Genomic DNA, 23130 nt, shown 5'->3' on the forward strand with positions numbered 1-23130 from the left:
AAAGAAGTTTCTGCTCCGTGTGGGATGAGGGCTAGCACAGCCGATAACTGGGGAATGGCAAATACTGCTAGGAAATGGGGAGCTGGATCCATGTCTGGACACCCAGCCAATGCCTGGCTTGGACTCAGGCCAGATCTGAGAGAAGGCACTAGCAGAGGAAGCAGGATGGAGTGCGGAGGGGGGTGCAGGGGGAGATCCAACAGTTGGAAATGAAGGTTCCCGGGGTCCATCTTGTCTGTTCAGATTGAAGCACCTGGAAGAGGGAAGGTCTCTAGTTTTGTATTGCCCAGCATCTCACAGGCTGAGACACTGAATACATGGTCTCAAGTTACAGTGGGGGAGGTCCAGGTTGGATATTTGGAAAAACTATTTCCCTAGGCCAGTGGGGTAACACTGGGATGTGTTCCCTAGGGAGGGGGGTGGAATCTCCATCCCTAGATTTTTTTATGTCCCAGTTTGACCAAGCCCTGGCTGGCCTGATTTGGTCCTGCTTTGGGCAGGGGGCTCGACATGATGACTCCTAACCCCAGGATTGTAGGATTCTACGATGTTCTGCCCTCGCTGTGAGCCAGGAGACAGGGGCAAAACTCCTAGTGGCCACCATGCAGCAGGCCCAGCCCTTTGCAATATCCTGTTACTATAGCAACAGCCGGGCCTGAGCCTCAGCTGGTGTGAACGTCCAGAGCCCCAATGGTCTCAGCACCAGGCCACCCATGGATTCTAGGAGTCTATGGGCCAGGTGGAAATGCTGAGTGGGAACATTGAAAAGGGGGAGCTGGGTTTTGCTCCAAACCCAACAAGCATGTTTATTAGCCCTGCTGCCCAGCCAGGCTCAGGTGGGTTTCCGCAGCAGGGGTGACGAACCCACATGCATTCCTGGCCTTCCTGATGTGATTTGCATGGTCCTTGCTCCATTGCTGCAGAGCCGTCTTGTGAAACTTTAGGCTGGTTTGAGGCCCAGGATGTGGAGCAATCTCTGGCGGATCCCTGGGGTTCTCACACCGTAGATGATGGGGTTCATCATGGGTGGGAAGAGCAGGTAAATGTTGGCGATGAGGATGTGGACGTGGGGAGCTATGTGACCAAAGCGGTGGGAGAAGAAGGAGAAGAAGGCGGGGGTGTAGAATGCTATCATGACACACACATGGGAGCTGCAGGTGCTGAGGGACTTGCGCCGGGCCTCCTTGGAGGGCAGGTGGAAGACGGCCCGGAGGATCAGGATGTAGGACAGAACGATGAGAATAAAATCTAACCCTGCTGTTAGAAACGCCACAAGCAGGCTATAGGCTCTCATTGCTGTGGTATCCACACAGGCCAGTTTCGCAAGTGCCATGAACTCACAATAGGTGTGAGAAACGATGTTGGTTGTGCAATACGGGAGCTGCTTCAGTAGAAATGGGTGTGGGCACAGTAACAGAGCGCCCCTCACCACAACGACAAGCCCTATCTTGACTATGGCTGGACGGGTCAGGATGTCCGAGTGTCGCAGCGGGTTACAGATGGCGACGTAGCGATCAAAGGCCATGGCCAGCATGAACCCGGACTCTATGGTACCAACCGCGTGAACCAAAAACACCTGGATCAGGCAAGCGTTGATATGAATGGCCTGGTCCCTGAACCAGAAAATGCAGAGGGTTTTGGGCACAGCGGCTGTTGAGATAACCAGGTCGGCGAAGGCCAGCATGGCGAGGAAAAGGTACATGGGCTCGTGGAGACTCGGCTCGGATTTGATCACAGCCAGAAGGAGGCAGTTTCCCACGACAGACAGGATGTAGACGGAGCAGAAGGGGATGGAGATCCAAATGTGGGCTTCCTCTAGCCCCGGGATGCCGAGGAGGATGAAGGTGGAGGGGTGAGGTGTGGTCCAGTTGGAAGTGGCCATGCTGAGGCCAGCTGGGTGTGTTCAGTTTGCTGGCATGACTGCTTCTTGCCCCTGTAACTAACCATTACACAATCATTAATTGGTGGATGTGAACATGACAAGTTCTACATCCATCCTATGAGACAACAGTAACCACGTCTTGAGTCCTCCAGTTCAGACATTCCTCTCTGGTTACAGAGGTTTTAGCAGTTAACGAGGGCTCGGTATTCCATTTCCTTGTGTCCTTTGTAGGCAAGGCATAGAGAGAATTGGACAGAGAGCTGCTAATTCCGGCTTCTGAGTACTGCTGTTCTACAGACAAGTAACAACAGACAACCCCGAGGGCGATCCTTGCTGTCTCCCAGCAGACAGAAGCTGAATCACAGAGGCCAGTGTAAACGTATTGAACTGATCCCATGTTCAGTGTCTGCAGAAACTTCCTGCAGACATTGCCATCACAATTTCAACCCAACATGGATGGATTCAATGTAACACTGACAAGAACCTGCCAGCCAAATTCTGCCTCCAGCCGAGTGCAATTGGTGGCCATTGGATCCAATGCGACCTAGGCAGGAGCCAGATCTCACAGGGAACAGCCTGGACACATATTATCAGACCTCCCATCCAGCCCGGAACATACAGGTGACTGCTGCAAGGGGGAGAGCTGGAAGCCTGCTGGGGAGAGGGAAATTCACTCCCGAGTTCACATTTCCCAGTCAAGCCACACTGGACACTCTGCCCTTCTGTGCAATTAAAGGGGAATGGAACCGTGAGTGTTCCCCGGACCTGCCGCACAGACGTGGCTCCCAGCCTGCCCCTCTCTGAGCTTCACTTCCTTGTGACAGCCTGCAGGGTCCCTCCTCACCCATCTCAGCTCTGTGCATTTTCTGAGCTATTACGTGAGGTAGGGGCTGTTAACGAAGGTTATTTCTGGGCTGCCAAGCCCTGCACTCACCCAGCTGTTCAGCAGAGGGGCTGCCGTGGGCAGCGGGCGGTGTCTGGTGCGGCTCTGTGCTGGGCCAGAGGAGAGCTGGGAAGGGAGGTTTATAGCCATCGCTGTGCAATCCCAGCAGGGTTTGGGCCTCCCCTGAGCAGCTGCAGCTCAGCAGAGAGTGTGAGACAGACAAACAGGCCCCTGCTTTCCCCCTGCTGGACATATGGTGTTGTCAGGGGAAGACAACATGCTGAGGGCTAGTAGAGATAAGAGGAAAAACACTCCTAATTATAAAGCCAATTAGAAGCAGTCCAGTGGTTGCCAAGGGGCTTGAACTCTAGGATCTGATTGACGTTCTGCACGTTCCTGGAGTCATTCATAGATCCAGCTGCAAGGAAATCGCTGTCTGCCATTTGGTGGCAGAAACCTCAACATTTGACTGTTGCTACTAACTTGAGTGGCATTGTGACCATATGCGCCAGGTCAGAAGGCCTCTCTCAAGGCCGTTCCCCACTCTGGCACTCCAGTGGCTGAAGTTGAGGGTCCCAGGAGACTTTAAAACATCTTGTCCCTAAAAGCTTGTGTTAACTATTCCCCGTTGTGCCACATTCCCTGGCTTTGGGTTGGTATTGTCACTGCCACCCAACTGCAAACACCTCTTTGAAGCCCAGGAAGGTGCACTTGGGAATTCCCTCCCATGAGACATCCTCAACCCGTCTGGAGGGAGCTTGAGAGCTGTGATTTCTCTTGCTAGGTTGGCTTTGCAGTAGGCCTGAGCACACCGAAGCTCCCACCTTCTAGGACACAGAAACCAGATCATTGTCTTACAGGAGTGATTTGTAATAGCAACGACAACAACAGACACCAACCTCACACACTTGGTGAAACATTACTTGGCTGTTAGGTGATCCAGAGCAACTGGAAAAAAATTAAAACTCAGAGACTTGCTTCCCTGGGGATTAGTTAGGAAAGTTCAGTGTGAGGGGTAGTTGTATGTGCTCAGCACAGAGAAACAAACCAGAAATAACAAAAATACCCTAATCACGTCTGACTAAATATTCCCTGTTCTACTCACGTATCTGTTGCTTCAAGAGTTAGACCTTGCCTAGACATGGATGTGTCTGGATTCTCCATGCCTGGTTCACTGGCTTCATTCATGACCCTCCAGGCTCGGCTCTGCTCACACAACTGGAAGAGGAAGGTCAAGGTTTCCAATTGGAGATCCCACTCTCTGTGGCTTACCCCTTGCAGGCAAGACAATTTGAGTTCGTCTCAAGTTAGTGAGGCCAGTTTCATTAACGGAATGGCTGTCACGTTCAGAAAAGGGCATTATCCCCCTCCCCCATTCATCGCAGCTGCTCACTGCCCCGGCTCTGGCTAACTCAGGTGTGGGATGGGCCCACCCAACAGTAGGAGGTCTTCATGAGCTGTGGCTGCCTGGCCATGCCTGAGATTGGCTTCAGGGAGTCCCTAGTGAGTGGAGGGAGGAAGGACTTGTGCTGGGACTGGAGTCTCCCATAGGGCCACCATGGTCTCTGAGCTGGTGCTGGCTCCAGGGTGCAGTTGTCAGGCCTGTCCCACTCTACCAGGCCTGGGATCAGGGGAACATGGAAAGCAGCAGCCCCATTGCAAGTACAGGATCCTGCTGCCAGCTCACTAGCTGCTCAGTGACTACACAAGCGATTAGTTCCCACACCCCATGACAGTTTTAAGATTCAATCAGGGCATGACGGCTTTACTGGCAAACCCTCCTTGTGTAGATGTAGCTTATATGGGAAGCAAGTGACATCAGCGACACATGCACGAGCAATCACCTCCAGCCAACATTGCTGTCTCAGCTAAACTTTCTAGGGTATCATAGAATACTATGATAGAATACTAGGACTGAAATATCTCCAGAGATGGGGATTCTACAACCTCCCTGGGCAATTTATTCCAGTGTTTGACCACCCTGACAGTTAGGAACTTTTTCCTAATGTCCAACCTAAACCTCCCTTGCTGCAGTTTAAGCCCATTGCTTCTTGTTCAAGTTTTCTCCCTCCTCCTTGTGACACCCTTTTAGATACCTGAAAACTGCTCTCATGTCACCCCCTCAATCTTCCCTTTTTTAAACTAAACAAACCCAGTTCTTTCAGCCTTCCTTCATAGGTCATGTTCTCTAGACATTTAATCATTCTTGTTGCTCTTCTCTGAACCTTCTCCAATTTCTCCACATCTTCCTTGAAATGTGGTGCTCAGAACTGGACACAATACTCCAATTGAGGCCTAATCAGCAGAAAGTAGAGCGGAAGAATGACTTCTTGAGTCACAATACACCTGTAAATGCACCCTAGATTCATGTTTGCTTTTTTTGCAACAGTGTCACGGTGTTGACTCATATTTATCTGTTGGTCCACTATAACCCCTAGATCCCTTTCTGCAGTACTTCCTAGACAGTCGCTTCCCATTTTGTATGTGTGAAACTGATTGCTCCTTCCTAAGTGGAGCACTTTGCATTTGCCTTTATTAAACTTCAACCTATTTATCTCAGACCATTTCTCCAATTTGTCCAAATCATTTTGAATTATGACCCTGTCCTCCAAAGCAGTTGCAACCCCTCCCAGCTTGGTATCATCTGCAAATTTGATAAGTGTACTCTCTATGCCAATATCTAAATTGTTGATAAAGATATTGAACAGAACTGGTCCCAAAACAGACCCCTTCAGAGCCCCACTTGTTATACCCTTCCAGCAGGATTGTGAACCGTTAAGAACTACTCTCTGAGAATGGTTATCTAGCCAGTTATGCACCCACCTTATAGTAGCCCCATCTAAGTTGTATCTAGTTTATTGATAAGAATATCATGCAAGACCGTATCAAATGCCTTACTAAAGTCTAGGTATACCATGTCCACTGCTTCGCCTTTATCCACAAGACTCGTTATGCTATCAAAGAAATCTATCAAATTGGTTTGACATGAATTGTTCCTTACAAATCCATGGTGGTTGTTCCCTATCACCTTACTATCTTCCAAGTATTTGCTGATGATTTCCTTAATTACTTGCTCCATTATCTTTCCTGGAACAGAAGTTAAACTGACTGGTCTGTAGTTTCCTGGGATGGTCTTATTTCCCTTTTTATAGATGAGGACTAGATTTGCCCTTTTCCAGTCTTTTGGAATCTATCCTGTCTTCCATGACTTTTCAAAGATGATAGCTACAGGTTCAGATACATCCTCTATCAGCTTCTTGGCTGTGTCTACACTGGGCAACTTATTCCAGAAAATCAGCCGCTTTTCCGGAATAAGCTGCGAGCTGTCTACACTGGCCCTTGAATTTCCGGAAAAGCAACGATGCTCTACTGTACAAAATCAGCCGCTATTCCGGAAAAACTATTCTGCTCCCGCTCGGGCATAAGTCCTTATTCCGGAACACTGTTCCGGAAAAGGGCCAGTGTAGACAGCCCAGTAGTCTTTTCCGGAAAAGCGCGTCTACATTGGCCACAGATGCTTTTCCGGAAAAAGGGCTTTTCCGGAAAAGCAGCCTGCCAATGTAGATGCTCCTTTTCTGGAAAAACTGAAAACGGAATAGCATTCCATTTTAAGCATTTCCGGAAATTCATGCCAGTGTAGACACAGCCCTTGAGTATTGTAGGATGCATTTCATCAGGCCCTGGTGACTTGCAGACATCTAACTTTTCTCAGTGATTTTTAACTTGTTCTTTATTTATAGTAATAGAGATGTAGCTGTGTTAGTCTAGTCTAGCTGAAACAAAAGACAGGACTATGTAGCACTTTAAAGACTAACAAGATGGTTTATTAGATGATGAGTTTTCGTGGGCCAGACCCACTTCCTCAGATCAAATTGTGGAAGAAAATAGGCATGACCATATATACCAAAGGGATACAATCAAAAAAAAGTGAACACATAGAAAAATGACAAATCACATTTCAGAACAGAGGGGAAATGGGAGCGGGGAAGGTAAATGTCTATGAGCTAATGATATTAGAGGTGATAATTGGGAAAGCTATCTTTGTAACGGGTAAGATAATTAGTGTCTTTGTTAAGACCCCGGTGTAAAGTGTCAAATTCAAGCATGTCATTCACATTCCCTTTCTTGTCCAGATTATGGACTGCTGAAATCCACTGCCTTAGCTTAATGTATGATTGTGTATGGCATGAGATAAGTGTTGTGTGTTTGTCATTAAACTATGCTGGGAGTTGAGAACTGCCCAGATATTATCACTTCCATGATAACAACAAAGGAGATGTCCAGGTGGAGATCCAGTAACCAGCAACAACCATTGTCCAACAAGGGAGTAATTATGCAATGACTCGGTTGCCCATGGCCATACCAGGGGAATTGCTTTGACCTGGTGAGTCAGCAAAGCCAACAGGTGATTCTTCCTCCAGCATCTGTCTGGGCACCGGCTGCCCAGAGTAAAGACACCCCCTGTTTCCTAGAAAACTTTCCAACCCGCTGTTCTTCTAGAATCATCTGCCTGTCTGGCCACTGGCTACACAGGAAATAATCCCGGCTTCCCTAATGCCCCCTGTTGTTATCCCAGGGTACTGTTGAATTTCTGCCCTTGCTAAAATGGAACCCCCAGTGATGGAGCCCGGGGCCCTGAATCAATCTGATTTGTGGTCTCCTCTTGCCTCTGTGGTTACAGGCCATGTTTGGTGCCTCCTGCACATCCAGTCAGAAACCCTCTTGTTGCCAGTCCCCAGCCCTGTTCTCCTCTTCTCTCAGTGTGCGGAGACTCCTCCCCTCCTCAATCCTTGCTTCCACACCCTTCCCAAAAGCCAGTAATTACGCTTCCACCCAGCCCCGGCCATAGTCTTCTTCCCAGAGCTCTTTGCTGCAGAGAGACCCCATCCTTTCTCCATCCCAGTTCTCTCTTATCCTCCAGAGAGCAGCCTGCACGATCCCAGGCCGTTTTCAGCACAGCTCTTGCTGTCTGCCAGGGAACTTAGTGAAAACAGGGATATGATTTAGCTCCTTGCTACCTTCCCAGCGTTCTCTGCTGTAGCCCACAATTCCCATTCTTTCCCTGAGCAGACTGACTCCCAGGATACTTTGCGTTTGGCCAGAACTGGGTACAGGAGCAGGCTGGATTCCCATCTACCATGAGAGCCAAACAGAAGAGGTTAGTAAAAAGCCTGGCCCTGAAAGAGACTCTGGGGTTACAGAAGTGCCGGCATGCTTGGAAAAGACGTTTCTGCTCCAGATGACATGAAGGCTGCTGTAACCCACACACCTGCTGGTTGTGGATCACTGTCCCATGTACTGGCACCTAGACCACATAGAGAGAGAATGAGTTTGCTCTACAGCCTCAGCTCAAATCCAGCTGGATTTGAGCTCAGATGGCAGAAGCTCATGAATTCTCATGAGTTCCAGAGATCCCAGGTTCTGTTCTGCCTGTTGGCATTATGCTAGCACAGCAGATGACTAGGGAATTGCACATACTGCTAGAAAATGGGGAGCTGGACCTGTGTGGAGACACCCACCCAAACCCTGTGTTGAAACCAGGCCAGCTCTGAGATAAGGTCGATGCAGGGCAGCAGGGAAAGGTGCAGAGGGCTGGGCATGAGAGAGAGTGTGGTAGGGAGTGGGTCGAAAAGCTGGAAATTAAAGTGCCTGGAGTCCATTTTGTCTGTTCAGATTGAAGCTCATGGGACAGAGAAGCTGTGTATTGCCCAGCATCTTATAGGTTAAGTCTCTGAGCTCACTGGCAGCAATGTTCTCAAGTTGCCGTGGGGGAGGTCTAGGTTGGCTATTAGGAAAACTATTTCACTCGGAGGGTGGGGAAGCACTGGGATGGGTTCCCTAGGGAGGGGGTAGAATCTCTATCCCTCGAGGTTTATAAGTCCTGGTTTGACCAAGCCATGGCTGGGATGATTGAGTTGGGGTTGGTCCTGCTTTGGACAGGGGGCTGGACTTGATGACTTCTGAAGTTTCTTCTGACCCTTGGATTCTAGGATTCTAGGATTTTCTGCCCCCTGTGTGAGGCAGGTGTCATGGCTCAGTTCCCTAATCTGGCACTTCAAGAGTAGATATGGGGGCCCGCTAGCAGAAATAAAATCTATTAGAACCTGTCTCTGTAATTCCCAGGAACAAACTTATCTGGCCTGAGTTTCCCTGAGATCCAAAAAGAAATATTCTGATCTGACACCACCAAGTTTATCTAAAAATATAAAATAAACTCTTTTCCAGAGAAGAAACCACTCGGAATCACTGTCCTGAGGCAAAGCTCTCCAGCCTGCCCCAACTTCCATTTTGCTTGGAGTTGGGATAATAGGCAGAGATCAGTAGGACTCTGCTTCTCCTGGGTAACCTGGTTTCACTTAGGCACATAGGTTTAAGGACACAAAAATCAACCGACACCAGTTGACCAAAACAAAAAGAAAACACTTTTATTATTAAAACAAGATTGCTGTTGAAAGCATAGTAAATGACTGGGCGTTAAAAACCATGGATTGAAATAGACTCAGGGATTCTCTCTGGGCTGTAATTCTTAGTTACAAAAGAGAAGAGAAAAAACAATTAATGAGCTCAGACATGATTTCCAAACCCCCAAACAAGGAAAACAATAAAACCTGGCGGACTATCTAATTTTTCCCCTACTTACACATTTCAATTAATTCAAGGAGTCTGTTGCTGGGAGAGTCCATCTCTCCTACTCCATGGGGAAAAACTGCTGCTTGCACCAAAAAAACCAAAACCAAAACCCACCGTCCTAAAACAACCTCTCTCTCATTTGAAATTTCTTATCTGCATTTTATTGGTAGAATGCCCAAAGCCCCTTCCCTCACGTACATGTCCACAGTTAGCTTAACACTTTCCTCGCTCTCCAGATAAGGCAAACTCTCCCTTGCAGCTCCTATTCATAACAGCAGGAAATGGGGCAAAACTCCTAGTGCCCTCCATGCTGCAGAACCAGCTCTTTGTGAAGTCCTGTTGGCCAAATCCTTAGCACATCCGAGCCCATGCAACAGCTGGTGTGAACAGCTGGAGCTCTGCTGGCCTTAGCACCAGGCCATCCTAGGATTGTATGATTCTATGGGCCGGGTGGAAATGCTGAACCAGAACAATGAAAAGGGGGTTTCCTGCAAACTCAGATGAATGTGTGTCTTATCCCTGCTGCTCACCCAAGATGAGGTGGGTTTCCATAGCAGGGGGTGACTGAACTATTTGGATCCCTGGCCTTGTGGGCCCAGAGTCAGCTGCATGGTCCTTGCTCCACTGCTGCTGACCTGTCATGTAGGACTCTAGGCTCGTTTGAGACCCAGGATGTAGAGCAATCTCTGGCGGATCCCCGGGGTTCTCACCCCATAGATGAGGGGGTTCATCATGGGAGGGAAGAGCAGGTAAATGTTGGCAATGAGGATGTGGACATGAGGAGCCACGTGGCCAAAGCGGTGGGAGAAGAAGGAGAAGAAGGCGGGGGTGTAGAACGCTATCATGACACACACGTGGGAGCTGCAGGTGCTGAGGGACTTGCGCCGGGCCTCCTTGGAGGGCAGGCGGAAGACGGCCCGGAGGATCAAGATGTAGGACAGAATGATGAGGATAAAATCTAACCCTGCTGTTAGAAACGCCACAAGCAGGCTATAGGCTCTCATGGCTGTGGTATCCACACAGGCCAGTTTTACGAGTGCCATGAACTCACAATAGGTGTGAGAAATGACGTTGGTTGTGCAATACGGGAGCTGCTTGAGCATGAACGGGTGTGGGCCAAGTAACACGGCTCCTCTCACCACAACACCAAGCCCTATCTGGGCTATGACCCGACTGGTCAGGATGTCCGAGTGTCGCAGTGGGTTACAGATGGCAATGTAGCGATCAAAGGCCATGGCCAGCATGAACCCGGACTCCATGGTAGTAAGTGTGTGAATCAAAAACACCTGCGCCAGGCAAGCATCAATATGAATAACCTGGTCCCTGAACCAGAAAATGCAGAGGGTTTTGGGCACGGCGGTAGTTGAGATAACCAGGTCGGCAAATGCCAGCATGGCGAGGAAAAGGTACATGGGCTCGTGGAGGATCGGCTCGGATTTGATCACAGCCAGGAGGAGGCAGTTCCCCACGATAGACAGGATGTAGACGGAGCAGAAGGGGATGGAGATCCAGACATGGGCTTCCTCTAGCCCCGGGATGCCGAGGAGGATGAAGGTGGAGGGGTGAGGTGTGGTCCAGTTGGAAGTGGCCATGCTGAGCCCAGTTGGGTATGTTCAGTTTGCTGGCATGACTGCTTCCTGCCCCTGTAACTAACCATTACACAGTCATTAATTGGTGGATGTGAACATGACAAGTTCTACATCTATCCTACGCTACAATAGTAACCACGTCTTGAGTTCTCCAGTTCAGGCATTCCTGTCTGATTACAGAGGTTTTAGCAGTAAGTGGGGGCTCGGTGGTGGGTTTCTTCTGTCCTCTTCTCTTACTCAAATCACTACAAAGTACAGAAAGTACCTTCTGAAAGTGAAATAGGAGCATCTGCATGGCACTCTGAGACCTTTTACCTTTTGCAGGAAGCTCATCGAGGCTACTTCTAGACTTCAAGCCTCTTTTGAAAGAGGCTTTTTCGAAGATACTTTCAAAAAAAGCCTCTTTCGAAAAAGAGTGTCTAGACTTTTTCGAAAGAGAACACCCAAGGAGTTTGGATGCTCTCTTTCAAAAAAGCACAGTTTGCATTCCATAGCGCCTTTATTTCGAAAGAGCACTTTCGAAAAAAAGGCATTATTCCTCGTAAAACGAGGTTTTCCGCCTTTAAAAAAACTGCCGCGTCCTTTCGATTTACTTTCAAAAGAATGCAGCAGCCGTCTAGATGCAGGGGAAGTTTTTTCGAAACTTCGTCTAGATACACCAAGAGAGAATTGAGCAGAGAGCTACTTATTACAGCGTCTGTGTACTGCTGTTCTACAGACAAGAAATGACAGACCATCCCAGGGTGATCCCTGCTGCCGCACACACGGGGGATGTGGACTGCTCACACCCGTTGCTGGAGAGCAGACTCCTAGCAGACAGAAGGCGAGGCACAGAGTCCAATGTCAACCCATTGAACTAATCCCGTATTTCAAGACACCGCTGTGTCTCAGGGCAGAAGATGCCTGCAGACGTCGTCATACCAATTTCAACCTAACACGGATGGATTAACTATCACGCTGACAATAAGCTGCCAGCCAAATTCTGCCTTCAGCCAGATACTAGCGGTTGCCATTGAATCCAATGCGACCAAGGGAGCAGCCACTTTGTGAGAGGGGAATCAGACCTCACAGGGAACAATCTGGACACAAAATATGACCCCACCCGCCCTGCCTGAATATACCGGGGACTCTGCCACAGGGAGGAGAGCTGGGAAGCCTGCTGGGCTCCATGAAAGAGAGAGAAATTCACTCCTGCGTTCACATTTCTCTGCCAAGCCCCCATGCACAGCCCTGACCTTCTGTGCAGTTAAAGGGGAATGGAACCGTGAGTGTCCCCAGGCTAAGTACTTTTCCTGCAGACCAGCCATGCGGACGTGGCTCTCAGCCACCCGCTCTGAGCTTCCCTCACTTGTGACAACCTGCAGGGTCCCCCCTCACTCATCTCAGCTCTCTGCTTCTTTTGGGCTATTGTGTGACCATTAACCGGGGTCATTTCTGGGCTGCCAAGCCCTGCACTCACCCAGCTCCTGCGCAGCAGAGAGGGGCTGACGTGGCAGTGGGCGGTGTCCGGAGCGGCTCTGTGCTGGGCCAGAGGAGAGCTGGGCAGGGAGGTTTATAGCCATCGCTGTGCAATCCCACCAGGGTTTGGGCCTCCCCTGAGCAGGTACAGCTCAGCAGAGAGTGTGAGATAAACAAACAGGCTTCTGCTTTTCGGGTGTATGGTGCCCCGTGGGAGCTGGGGATGCAACCTGCCAGGGACAAGCAGAGACAAGAGAGAAAATGCTCCTTGTTATCAAACCAATTAAAAGCCAGGCTGGGTTTGCTGAAGGTGATGAAATGTAGCAGCCTGCACCTTCCTGGAGCCACTCACAGATGTGGATTCAAGAAAATCTTACATGGCTATTTTGTGGCCAAAACCACAACATCCGATAGTTGCTGCAAATGTGACTGGCATTGTGACCCATAGGCCAGGTGACGATGCCCTTTACTGCCCCTGGGTCCAGCCAGCTCCATCTACTGGTTTGGCCTGGCCTGTGCAGCGGCCTGAGTCCTACATGACCCTCTCTCCATCCTGGTGAGGCCAGGGCTTGGTTCTGAGGTACCTTTCTCTATTAGCTGGCTTAGGAAGGGGAGCTCAGACACGGGTTGGCAGCAGATGACATTACTGGTATCTCTTCAGGGCTGTTTGGAAATTGCTCATTTTCTGGAGGTGGTAGACTAAGCTAATTCGAATTAGCGCTGTAGTGGTAGACGTACCCTCGAAGACTTTTTGTCAATCAAGTGCCTCTATTCACTCCTTAACCAGCAATCCTTTGAGAATAGCCCGTCCAAGCCACCTGTCGACGTCCCCCAGAAGCAAGCATTGGAAATACAAGTACATGGCTAAGATGTATAAGTTTAATTAAAAAAGATACAGACATAGGAATAAGATTAACAGAACCAATGAATCAGTCTTCTCTTTTCTAAACTAAACAAACCCAATTCTTTCAATCTTCCTTCATAGGTCAGTTTGTCTAGACCTATAATCATTCTTGTTGCTCTTCTCTGGACCCTCTCCAATTTCTCCACATCTTTCTTGAAATGCGGTGCCCAGAACTGGACACAGTACTCCAACTTTGGAGTATTGGAGTTTGGAGCACAGGTGGTATTCTCTTCGGTCCTTTCCGTCAAAGGTAAGGGCCTGGGCAGAGACAGCTGCATCCTGGAGGTAATGCCTGTCTGCGAGGATGGTGTTGCCAGGAGGGCTTTGGCTTCCTTGACCACGGGATGCTATTCCAGGAAGGACTGCTGGGCAGAGATGGTATTCACCTTTCAAGGAGGGGAAGACCCTATTTGCACAAAGACTGGCTAACCTGGTGAGGAGGGCTTTAAAATAGGTTCGATGGGGACAGATAAGCAAAGACCACAGGAAAGTGGAGAATATGGAGACCTGGGAGATGAGTCGGAAATGGGAGGGAGCGTGGGCTATACTGGCAGAGAGAAAGGAGGGTCAGGGCAAAACTGGGAGGCAAGGTCAAATCACCTAATTCCTGGAGGTGGTACTAAACTAATTCGAACTAACATGTCTAGAACTAAAAACTAGTTTGAATTAGCGTTTTGCTAATTCGAACTAGCGCGTCCACACTGATTGGACGCAGGGGGGCATTTAAGGGCGGCTGAAACTGGTTCTGGCAGGGCATCAGGTCAGTAGTTGCTTTGTGTGGCTGCTGTCTGAGGCTATCTGAGGTTCGTGCTTAAAGGGACCCCTCCGGACAGCTGGTTCTCAGCTTTTCCTGCTTGCTTGCCAACCTCGCCGAGGGACAGCAAAGCGTTGGTCTCTGTGCCCGTCTGTGTCGGTGCTTCCCTTCGGGGGGGCCGCCGCAGGTGGCAACATGGAGCCAGAGCTCGCCCTGCACCTTCTGGTGCACTTTCTGGACTTGCTGCTGCAAGCCTGCCACCAATGGCTCAAGGCTGCCTGGCACCTCCTGGTGCACGTCAGCCCCCTGCCTCTCCGCCTGGCCACCCTGGGGGCCGTGGAGGAGCCGCGGCGGCGCCCCGGCACCGGCGTGCCCCACCGCGTCAGGCGTCTGGACACCAGCACCGACTGGTGGGACCGCATCGTCCTGGAGCGCTGGGAGGACCGACAGTGGACCCAGAACTTCAGGGTGAGGAGGGACACCTTCCTGGAGCTCTGCGAGTGGCTCGCCCCTGCCCTGCACAGAAGGGACACTCGCATGAGGCCCGCCATCCCCCTCCAGAAGCAGGTGGCCATCGCCCTCTGGAAGCTCTCCACGCCGGACAGCTACCGATCCGTCGGGAACCAGTTCGGCGTGGGGAGATCCACCGTCGGAGCGGTGCTCATGCAGGTACGGCACTCGTCGGCCACTGCGCCGGGAGGGGAGGGGGGCTGCGAGAAGGGGATGGGCCGCCCCAGGGACAAAGGAGGGCTGGGAAGAGGCGAAAGCGCCCCACACCGGAGGGGTCGGTCTGTCCCTGCCGTACTACACACCACCAGGGGGGTTGCTTCCGGGAGTGGGGCGCGGGGCACTGCCAGGGCACGAACGCTCCCAGCCACCCGGGCGCCCCACTGATTGGCGCTTTGCTGTGTCTCTCTCCGCAGGTGGTCAAGGCCATCAACCGGGTGCTGCTCAACAGGGTGGTCTGCCTCGCCGACCTGGACGCCATCATCCGGGGGTTCGGCGCCCTCGGCTTCCCCAACTGCGGTGGGGCCATCGCCGGGACGCACATCCCCATCCGTGCCCCGGAACACCAGGCGTCCCGGTACGTCAACTGCAAGGGGTACTTCTCCATCCTCCTGCAGGCCGTGTGTGACCACTGGGGCCAGTTCACGGACATTAATGTGGGCTGGTCCGGCAAAGCACACGACACCCGGGTGTACCGCAACTCCTCCGTGTGCCAGTGGCTGCAGGCCAGGACCTTCTTCCCCGACCGCCACATCAGGGTCGGGGACGTAGACATGCCCGTGTGCCTGGTGGGGGATGCCGCCTACCCACTGCAGCCGTGGCTGATGAAGCCCTACACGGGGCACCTCAATCCCTCCCACCAGGACTTCAATGCCAGGCTGACCAGGGCCCGCATCGTGGTGGAGGGGGCCTTCGGGCGACTGAAAGCCCGCTTTCGATGCCTCCTCACCCGTCTGGACCTGGCCGAGCACAACATCCCTCCCGTGGTGGCAGCATGTTGTGTGCTCCACAATTTGTGTGAGTGAAAGGGGGAGGCTTTCCTGCCAGCCTGGACACTACGGTCAGCCCCGCACCGCCGCCATCCTGGAAGCCCAGCGGGGGGCCGTCCGGATCCAAGAAGCCCTGCGGGAGAGCTTCCAGGTGAAGGAGGACTGACCTCTCCCTTGCATGCCCCACTGGGGCCTTCTTCCACCCTACCCCCCTTCCCCTTTCCCCTCCCTACCTACTGTCAAATAAAGACTCCTGTTTTTCAAACAAAAACGTATGTTTATTTCACATAACTGGGGTGGGGGAAGGGAGGAATGATGGTGGGAGAGGGGAGGGGAGCCACCCAGAGGGGCCGATGCCCAGTACAGACAGATCTCACCCCGAGCCGGAGCGGAACCCAAGGCCCGAGGCCGGAACCCGCGGGGTGTGTTTCCAGTTCAGTCAGGAAGGGCACTACAGAAAGGACTGCCCACTCATGGACTGCACGTTCGGACAAGGACCCGCGGGGAAGGTAAAGGGGGGTAACTGGGATAGTGCACAAATAACACATGGGATACGGGTGGACGGACGGCGGGTGAGAGTGGTGCTAGACTCAGGATGCGGCCAAACGATAATAAGGGCCGACGTCCGTAAGCCCCGTAAACCTCGGGGCCCCTGGGTGTACATGCGGTGTGTCCACGGGGACATCCACTCTTACCCCACAACACGGGCGGTGATTGACGATGGTCAGGTGAAAGGCACTTGTGAGGTGGCAATCACGCCCAAACTAGCCTACCCCGCATTACTAGGAAGAGACTGGCTGAGGTTAGCCTGCTTACTGAGTGACTGGGGGCCGACGCCAGGGAACCCGAAGGGGAAAGTACACGATGGGCAGGTTCTAGTGGCCCACGGAGAGGAGGTGGCAGGACCATTGACCGGGACCGGACCCCAGCTAGACGCGCAGGCGACAACACCCCACCTGGGATTAGATGAAGGGGACTTCGTGTCTCTACAGCGGGAAGACCCGACCCTCCGGAACGCGTGGGCACAGATAGGGGCGGCAGAGGGAAGGGGAGGGCAAAAGACCCCAGGGCCCCACTTTGAGGTACACCAGGACCGCCTGTTCCGCGTCACCCCCGAGGAAGCAGGAGGGGAGGAAAGGCGGCAGCTGATCGTACCCTGGCCATACAGGTGGAAAGTAATGGAGTTAGCCCACGACCACGCCTGGGCGGGCCACTTGGGAATTGAAAAATCGCAGCAATGAATCCTCAAGTGATTTTATTGGCCGGGGGTCTACCAAGACGTTAAAGACTTCTGTGCCTCTTGCCCCCAGTGCCAGCAAACTTCCACGTCCAAAGTGCCTCCTTCCCCCCTCATTCCCCTCCCCATCGTGGGGACCCCATTCGAGCGCATCGTGTTGGATTTGGTAGGGCTGCTAGAGAAGTCGAGCCGGGGCATGCATATATTTTAGTCATCATTGATTACGCAACCAGGTACCCCGAAGCGGTCCCCCTGAGGAAGGCTACAGCCACCGCGATAGCAGAGGAACTGGTAAGGGTATTCTCCCGAGTGGGGTTGCCAAAGGAGTTGTTGACTGACCAGGGGACTAACCTAATGTCCAAAGTAATGACGGAACTATGTAGACTCCTCCAGGTGCGGAAGCTCCGAACATCCGTTTACCATCCTCAGACGGACGGGGTCGTGGAACATTTCAACCGGACACTAAAAGGGATGTTACGTAAGTTCGTCACAGACGATCCCCGGGACTGGGATAAGCTGTTGCCCGCTTTAATGTTCGCGGTCCGAGAGGTACCCCAAGCGTCACTCGGGTTTTCCCCCTTTGAGCTACTGTACAGGCGACGCCCGCGGGGGATCCTCGACCTGGTAAGAGAGGGGTGGGAAGAACAAGTAACCCCGGCCCTTGGGGTAGCGCAGTATATAGAGAAATTACGAAGGAGCCTCCGGGGTCTGGCCGAAGGGGCACGCGAAAATCTCCTAAAAGCCCAGGAGGGGCAGCGGGCCCATTACAACCGTAGAGCCCAGGCCCGGACATTCGCACCAGGGGACCCTGTGTTACTATTACTCCCAAAGGGGGAGTCCAAATTACTGGCCCGGTGGCAGGGACCTTTCAAAATAGTGCGGCAGGTAGGTCCCGCCGACTACGAAGTCTTGATCAATAGCAACCGGAAGGAAACGCAGGTGTATCATGTAAATCTGCTGAAAAAGTGGAACCCCCGGGAAGCCCTCCTGATCGACCCTCGGCCCACCGACATCGAATTCGGGCCCTGGGGAGAACCCGAGATAGCCAGCTATCAGGCCAGGATTGAGGAGACGCTTTCGGAGACCCAGCGGGAACAGGTGAAACACACGCTGCAACAATTCCAGGGGGTATTGACCAGCCAGCCGGGACGAGCCCAGGGGATATGCCACGACATCATAACCGAGCCAGGTAAGGTGGTGCGTGACCACCTGCGACCGTTACCGCGCAAGCTATGGGGTGTGGTGAAGGAGGAGCTCCAAGCGATGTTGAAGTGGGGGGTGATCCGGGAGTCGCGAAGCGAATGGCGAAGCCCAATAGTGTTGGTACCGAAGGCAGACGGATCCACCCGATTCTGCATTGACTTTTGCAAGGTAAACGCGATCTCCAGGTTCGACACGTACCCCATGCCCCGCATAGATGAGTTGCTAGACCGATTGGGGAGGGCCCACTACCTTTCAACCATAGACCTTACGAAGGGATACTGGCAGATCCCCCTGTCCCCCGGGGCCCAAGCCAAGACGGCTTTCACCACTCCATTCGGGCTGTATCAGTTTGTGAATATGCCCTTCAGCTTACATGGGGCCACGGCCACCTTTCAAAGGCTGATGGACCATATCCTGAGGGACCACCAAGAGTATGCTGTGGCTTACATAAATGACATTATTATCTTTAGCGGATCCTGGGAGCAGCACTTGGGCCACATAACAGCCGTACTGGGGGCACTCCAACAAGCGAACTTGACAGCTAACCCAAAAAAGTGCCACTTCGGGAAAACAGAAGTATCCTATCTGGGATATACGGTGGGACGAGGGCAGCTTAAGCCCCTGCTGGGTAAAGTCCAAGCAGTACAGGAATACCCCGTCCTGACCACGAAAAAGCAAGTACGCCAATTCTTAGGGCTGGCCGGCTACTATCGGCGGTTCGTGGACAATTTTGCTTCAATAGCCGCCCCCCTGACCGATCTGACAGGCAAGGGGCAACCACAACGTGTAAGGTGGATGGAGCACTGTGACGCGGCCTTTAAAAAACTGAAATACGCACTAACTCACGCCCCGGTACTAATCCAGCCTGACTTTAACAAACCGTTTATTCTGCAAACAGACGCATCCGACCTCGGGGTGGGAGCAGTGCTAGCCCAAGAGGAGGAAGGGGAGGAACACCCGATATTATACTTGAGCCGTAAGCTGTTCCCCCAAGAAAGGGGATACGCAACAATAGAAAAAGAGGCCCTAGCCCTTAAATGGGCCGTTGACTCGTTACGCTATTTCCTTCTAGGCGGCAAATTCACCTTGGTAACGGACCATGCGCCCCTGCAATGGATCCGAAGTATGAAGGATACGAACCCTCGGATATTAAGATGGTATCTAAGTCTGCAACCATACCAATTTACAGTAAAACACCGATCTGGCACCGCTAATGCGAATGCAGACTGTTTTTTGCGGGTACCGGAAAGGGCGAAGGAGGGGGCAGCAGGACTAGGAAAGGATTTAAGGGGGGAGGTGTGTGACGAGGCAGCCGGTCCCATCCCGCTGCCCCACACTGTCAGGAGCGGCGGGGGAGCCGCGGGGGAGCCCGAGATCGCTCCGCCCGCTGCGGATACGGCCGTGGCGGTGGGGCCGCAGCCCAGACCAGCGCACTCAGATTACATCACCTGTGACGTAACCCCGGGACTCCCGGGGAGCCGGGTGACGCAGCCGGGGGCGGAGTCTAGGGGGGATGCGGAATGGCGGCCCTTTCAAAAGGGCCAGGAGGAACAGGAGTCGGGGGGAGAACCGGAGAAGCCGAAAACCCCTGTGGAGGCTCGGAGGCGGCAGCATGCGGTGAGTCTCTAGCCGCGATGGGGAGGTTGACTGACCCGAACCGGGGAGAGAAGGCCCAGGGCAGGGCCGTGGACCCCGTGAATGGAGGGTTAAGGTGTCTCCACTCCCTCCATTGGCAAGGGAGACCTTCCCCCTGCCTTAGGGCCCTGGGCTGGGACTCCGAGAGAGGGAGGGCCTGAGTCCCCTCCCTGGTCCCCCCGTGCGACCCACCGTGCGACTGGCCCTGGCCGCCATACCAAAAGGCGGGTCAGTGGTCCCTCGGTACGAGGGGACTTTATTGCCCCCCCTGAACGTGGGCGGGGCGCAAGAGACCAGTCCATTACAGGTGGTCATTAGGAATTAACACAAAATCTTAGCTCAGGCTACAAAGCAGCATCCTCCACCTGTAAAGAACTGTGTCATGTGTAGACAGATGACTTGCTCGTGTGACAAACTCCATTTTATCGCTGTGCTTTTCCACAGAGAATGAAAAGATTCCCTCCACATGGCCTATGAAATACAACGGGCCCTGAAGGTTCCTCCGTATTGTCTTCAGTCTGGCTTCTCATCTTAAGGGGACCTTTGCTATGACATGAAGGGTGACTACAGGACTGACAACACATCCTAATGGAGGATGTGCTCCAGAGACTTGACTTAAGCCAGCCTTTTATTCCAAATTGCTACAAGCCTGCACTCAGAGCTTTGCCATGGGTGTAAGTATTTGAGGGTATGTCTACACTACCACCCTAGTTTCGAACTAGGGTGGTTAATGTAGGCATTCGAATTTGCAAATGTAGCCCGGGATTTAAATATCCTGGGCTTCATTTGCATCTTGCCAGGCGCCACCATTTTTAAATCCCCGTTAGTGCGGACTCCGTGCCCGCAGCTACATGCGGCACGGAGTAGGTAGTTCAAATTAGGCTCTCTAATTCAAATTACCGATACACCTCATTCCACGAGGAGTAACGGTAGTTTGAATTAGAAAGCCTAATTCGAACTACCTATTCCGTGCCGTGTGTAGCCGCAGGCACGGAGTCCGCACGTACGGGGATTTAAAAATGGCGGCGCCTGGCAAGATGCAAATGAAGCCTGGGATATTTAAATCCCAGGCTACATTTGCAACTTCGAATGCCTACATTAACCACCCTAGTTCGAACTAGGGTGGTAGTGTAGACATACCCTGATTCCTTTCACTATTTTAACTCTCATCATCTCTTTCTTTCTTTTTACAAATAAACCTTTCGATGTTAGATTCTATAGGACTGGCCCAGCATATTTTTTTTTCTGAGTAAGATCTTTGTTATCTTGGAAAGTGGCAGGTCTTTTGGGAGCAGAAGAACCTTTTCATTTGGTAGGGTTGTTTGTCACAACCTCTCCTCTGTATATAGAAGGGTGCTGGTGAGGACACGGGGGTACTGTCTATTGCTTGTACAGTTTCTTGCTAGCCTGTGTGGTGAATGGAAGTGCTCTTTGGGACCGATTTGCTGCTTTACAGTGGAAGAGCCCCAGTCTTGGACTGTAAGTAGCCCTGTCTCTAAGCAATTCACTCTGAATAGACCTTCTGAGAAGTGTCCCACGGAACTTCTTTATTACAGTCAGCTTTATCCAAATTTGACTGTCTACAATCTACCCATCCACTCTGGCATTTACAGGGTATCAGGCCCTATGGAGAGCTCACATGAACTGTAGTTTGTATATTAATTAACTATACTTTTTTAATATACACACATGCTCAGAGCAGCCAACCCCCCCATGACTCACAATAGAACGCACTAATTCTCATTTTCTCTGGGAAGGCCCCTAAATTACTGTTTACTCTGAAAGCTGCATAATTAGCCTATATGCCCAGAGGGGCTTTTCTCCAGCCTGTTTGCTACCAGATGCCTCTTCCCCACAAGACGCTGAGTGAGCCCCCCGGGACTGCACAGGGCTACGTTATAAATGTTGCGCGGCTGCCCGTGTTGAATGATACAGCAGACGCGGGGCTGAGAGTGGCACAGCACTCGGCCACCTGAGGTGATTCCCAGGGAAGACAAGTCCCTCTCAGCGCTCACAGGTACCAGCTCCGGCTGAGGAGCTCCCCTGCTCAAGGAACCCAGGGCGACGTGGGTGTGAAGGGGGACAGAGTCAGTCCGCGGAGCTTTCCATGCTGCACAGGCACTGCACATCCCAGGGCCCTTCTCACATGTGATGAGTTTGCTCCAGTGTCATGGGACAGAACCTCACTCTGTTCCCTTCATTCCTGCCCACTCTGGCTGATGGCCTCCAGTCTAGACGCGGATCTTTCGGAAAATAAAGTCTTTTCCGAAAGATCCTTTATCCCCCTTAAACATTCTTACCTCTACCTATTTACTGCATCGCAGGGAGGTGGGTGATCCATGCTGATGAGGGAACCTCTGCTGTCAGTGGAAGTAGGGTCTACACTGGGGAATGATGGAATGGGTGTTTAGTGTGAACAAGCCCAAAAGCAGCTCTTCCACGAAAGCCTCCAGTCTCGATCTGCAGATGGGAGGAGTTGGAGAATCCCGCTTTTCCCTTCCCAGTGTGTTCCGAAGACTCTTCACCTTCAGTGCTGACCATTTGGCCCTTATTTGCAACTGGAATGTTTTTGGTTTCATCTTTCAGCCATTGGCCCTGGCTCTGCCTTTCTCTGCTAGAGTTCAGAGACCATGAGTACCCACAGATTTTCCCCTTAAAAGTCTCAGTATGATGGTCTTTTCGATAAGAAAATGGATAAAGCTCTTTAAGACTCTCACAGCCAGGCCTTTTCTCCAGCCTCCATTCATTGGAGTTGTAATAGAGATGTAGCTGTGTTAGTCTGGTCTTGCTGAAACAAAAGACAGGACTATGCAGCACTTTCAAGACTATCAAGACGGTTTATTAGGGGATGAGCTTTCGTGGGCCAGACCCACTTCCTCAGATCAAATTGTGGAAGAAAATTGGCACAACCATATATACCAAAGGGATACAATAACAAACAGTAAAAAAATATAAAATTGACAAATCAGATTTTAGAACAGAGGGGGAGTAACGGGGGGAGGAGGGGAGGTTAGTGTCTATGAGATAATGATATTGGGGTAATAATTGGGGAAGCTATCTTTGTAATGGGTAAGATAATTAGCATCTTTGTTAAGGTCAATTCGTAAAGTGTCAAATTTAAGCATGAATGACAGTTCTGAGGCTTCCCTTTGTAATTTGGTGTTAGAGTCTCTTTGAAGCAGGATGCATGTAGTGAGGTCATTGAGATGATGCCCAGTCTGGTTGAAATGGCAAGAAACTGTTTTTACTTTGTGAAACTGTCTGATGTCTGTTTTGTGTGCATTGATTCTTTGGCAAAGTATCTGAGAAGTTTGTCCAATATACATAGCAGACGGACACTGTTGGCACATGATGGCATAAATTATATTTCTGGATGAACAGGAATATGTGTTCTTGATCTTATAACTAATATGGATCAGTCCAATGACAGTGTCAGCAGAGTAAATATTTGGACAAAGC

At 51.6% G+C, this 23130-nt stretch overlaps 2 protein-coding genes across 2 annotated transcripts; both read right to left on the reverse strand.

Annotated features, from left to right (window-relative positions):
- Nucleotides 1–940: 940 nt before the first annotated feature.
- Nucleotides 941–1882, reverse strand: LOC102451790 (olfactory receptor 52K2-like). The gene has a single exon (XM_006114206.3). The coding sequence runs from the start codon at nt 1880–1882 to the stop codon at nt 941–943; it is 942 nt and encodes a 313-aa protein (XP_006114268.3).
- Nucleotides 1883–10045: 8163 nt separating this feature from the next.
- On the reverse strand, nt 10046–10987 carry LOC102452036 (olfactory receptor 52K2-like). The gene has a single exon (XM_006114207.2). The coding sequence runs from the start codon at nt 10985–10987 to the stop codon at nt 10046–10048; it is 942 nt and encodes a 313-aa protein (XP_006114269.1).
- Nucleotides 10988–23130: the final 12143 nt, after the last annotated feature.

Source organism: Pelodiscus sinensis, chromosome 1 (assembly GCF_052426305.1).
Source record: "Pelodiscus sinensis isolate ZL-2025 chromosome 1, ASM5242630v1, whole genome shotgun sequence".
Taxonomy (NCBI): Eukaryota; Metazoa; Chordata; order Testudines; family Trionychidae; genus Pelodiscus; species Pelodiscus sinensis.

Coding starts and splice junctions, on each gene's coding strand:
- LOC102451790 (XM_006114206.3), bottom strand. CDS start 1,882: ATGGCCACTTCCAACTGGACCACACCTCACCCCTCCACCTTCATCCTC.
- LOC102452036 (XM_006114207.2), bottom strand. CDS start 10,987: ATGGCCACTTCCAACTGGACCACACCTCACCCCTCCACCTTCATCCTC.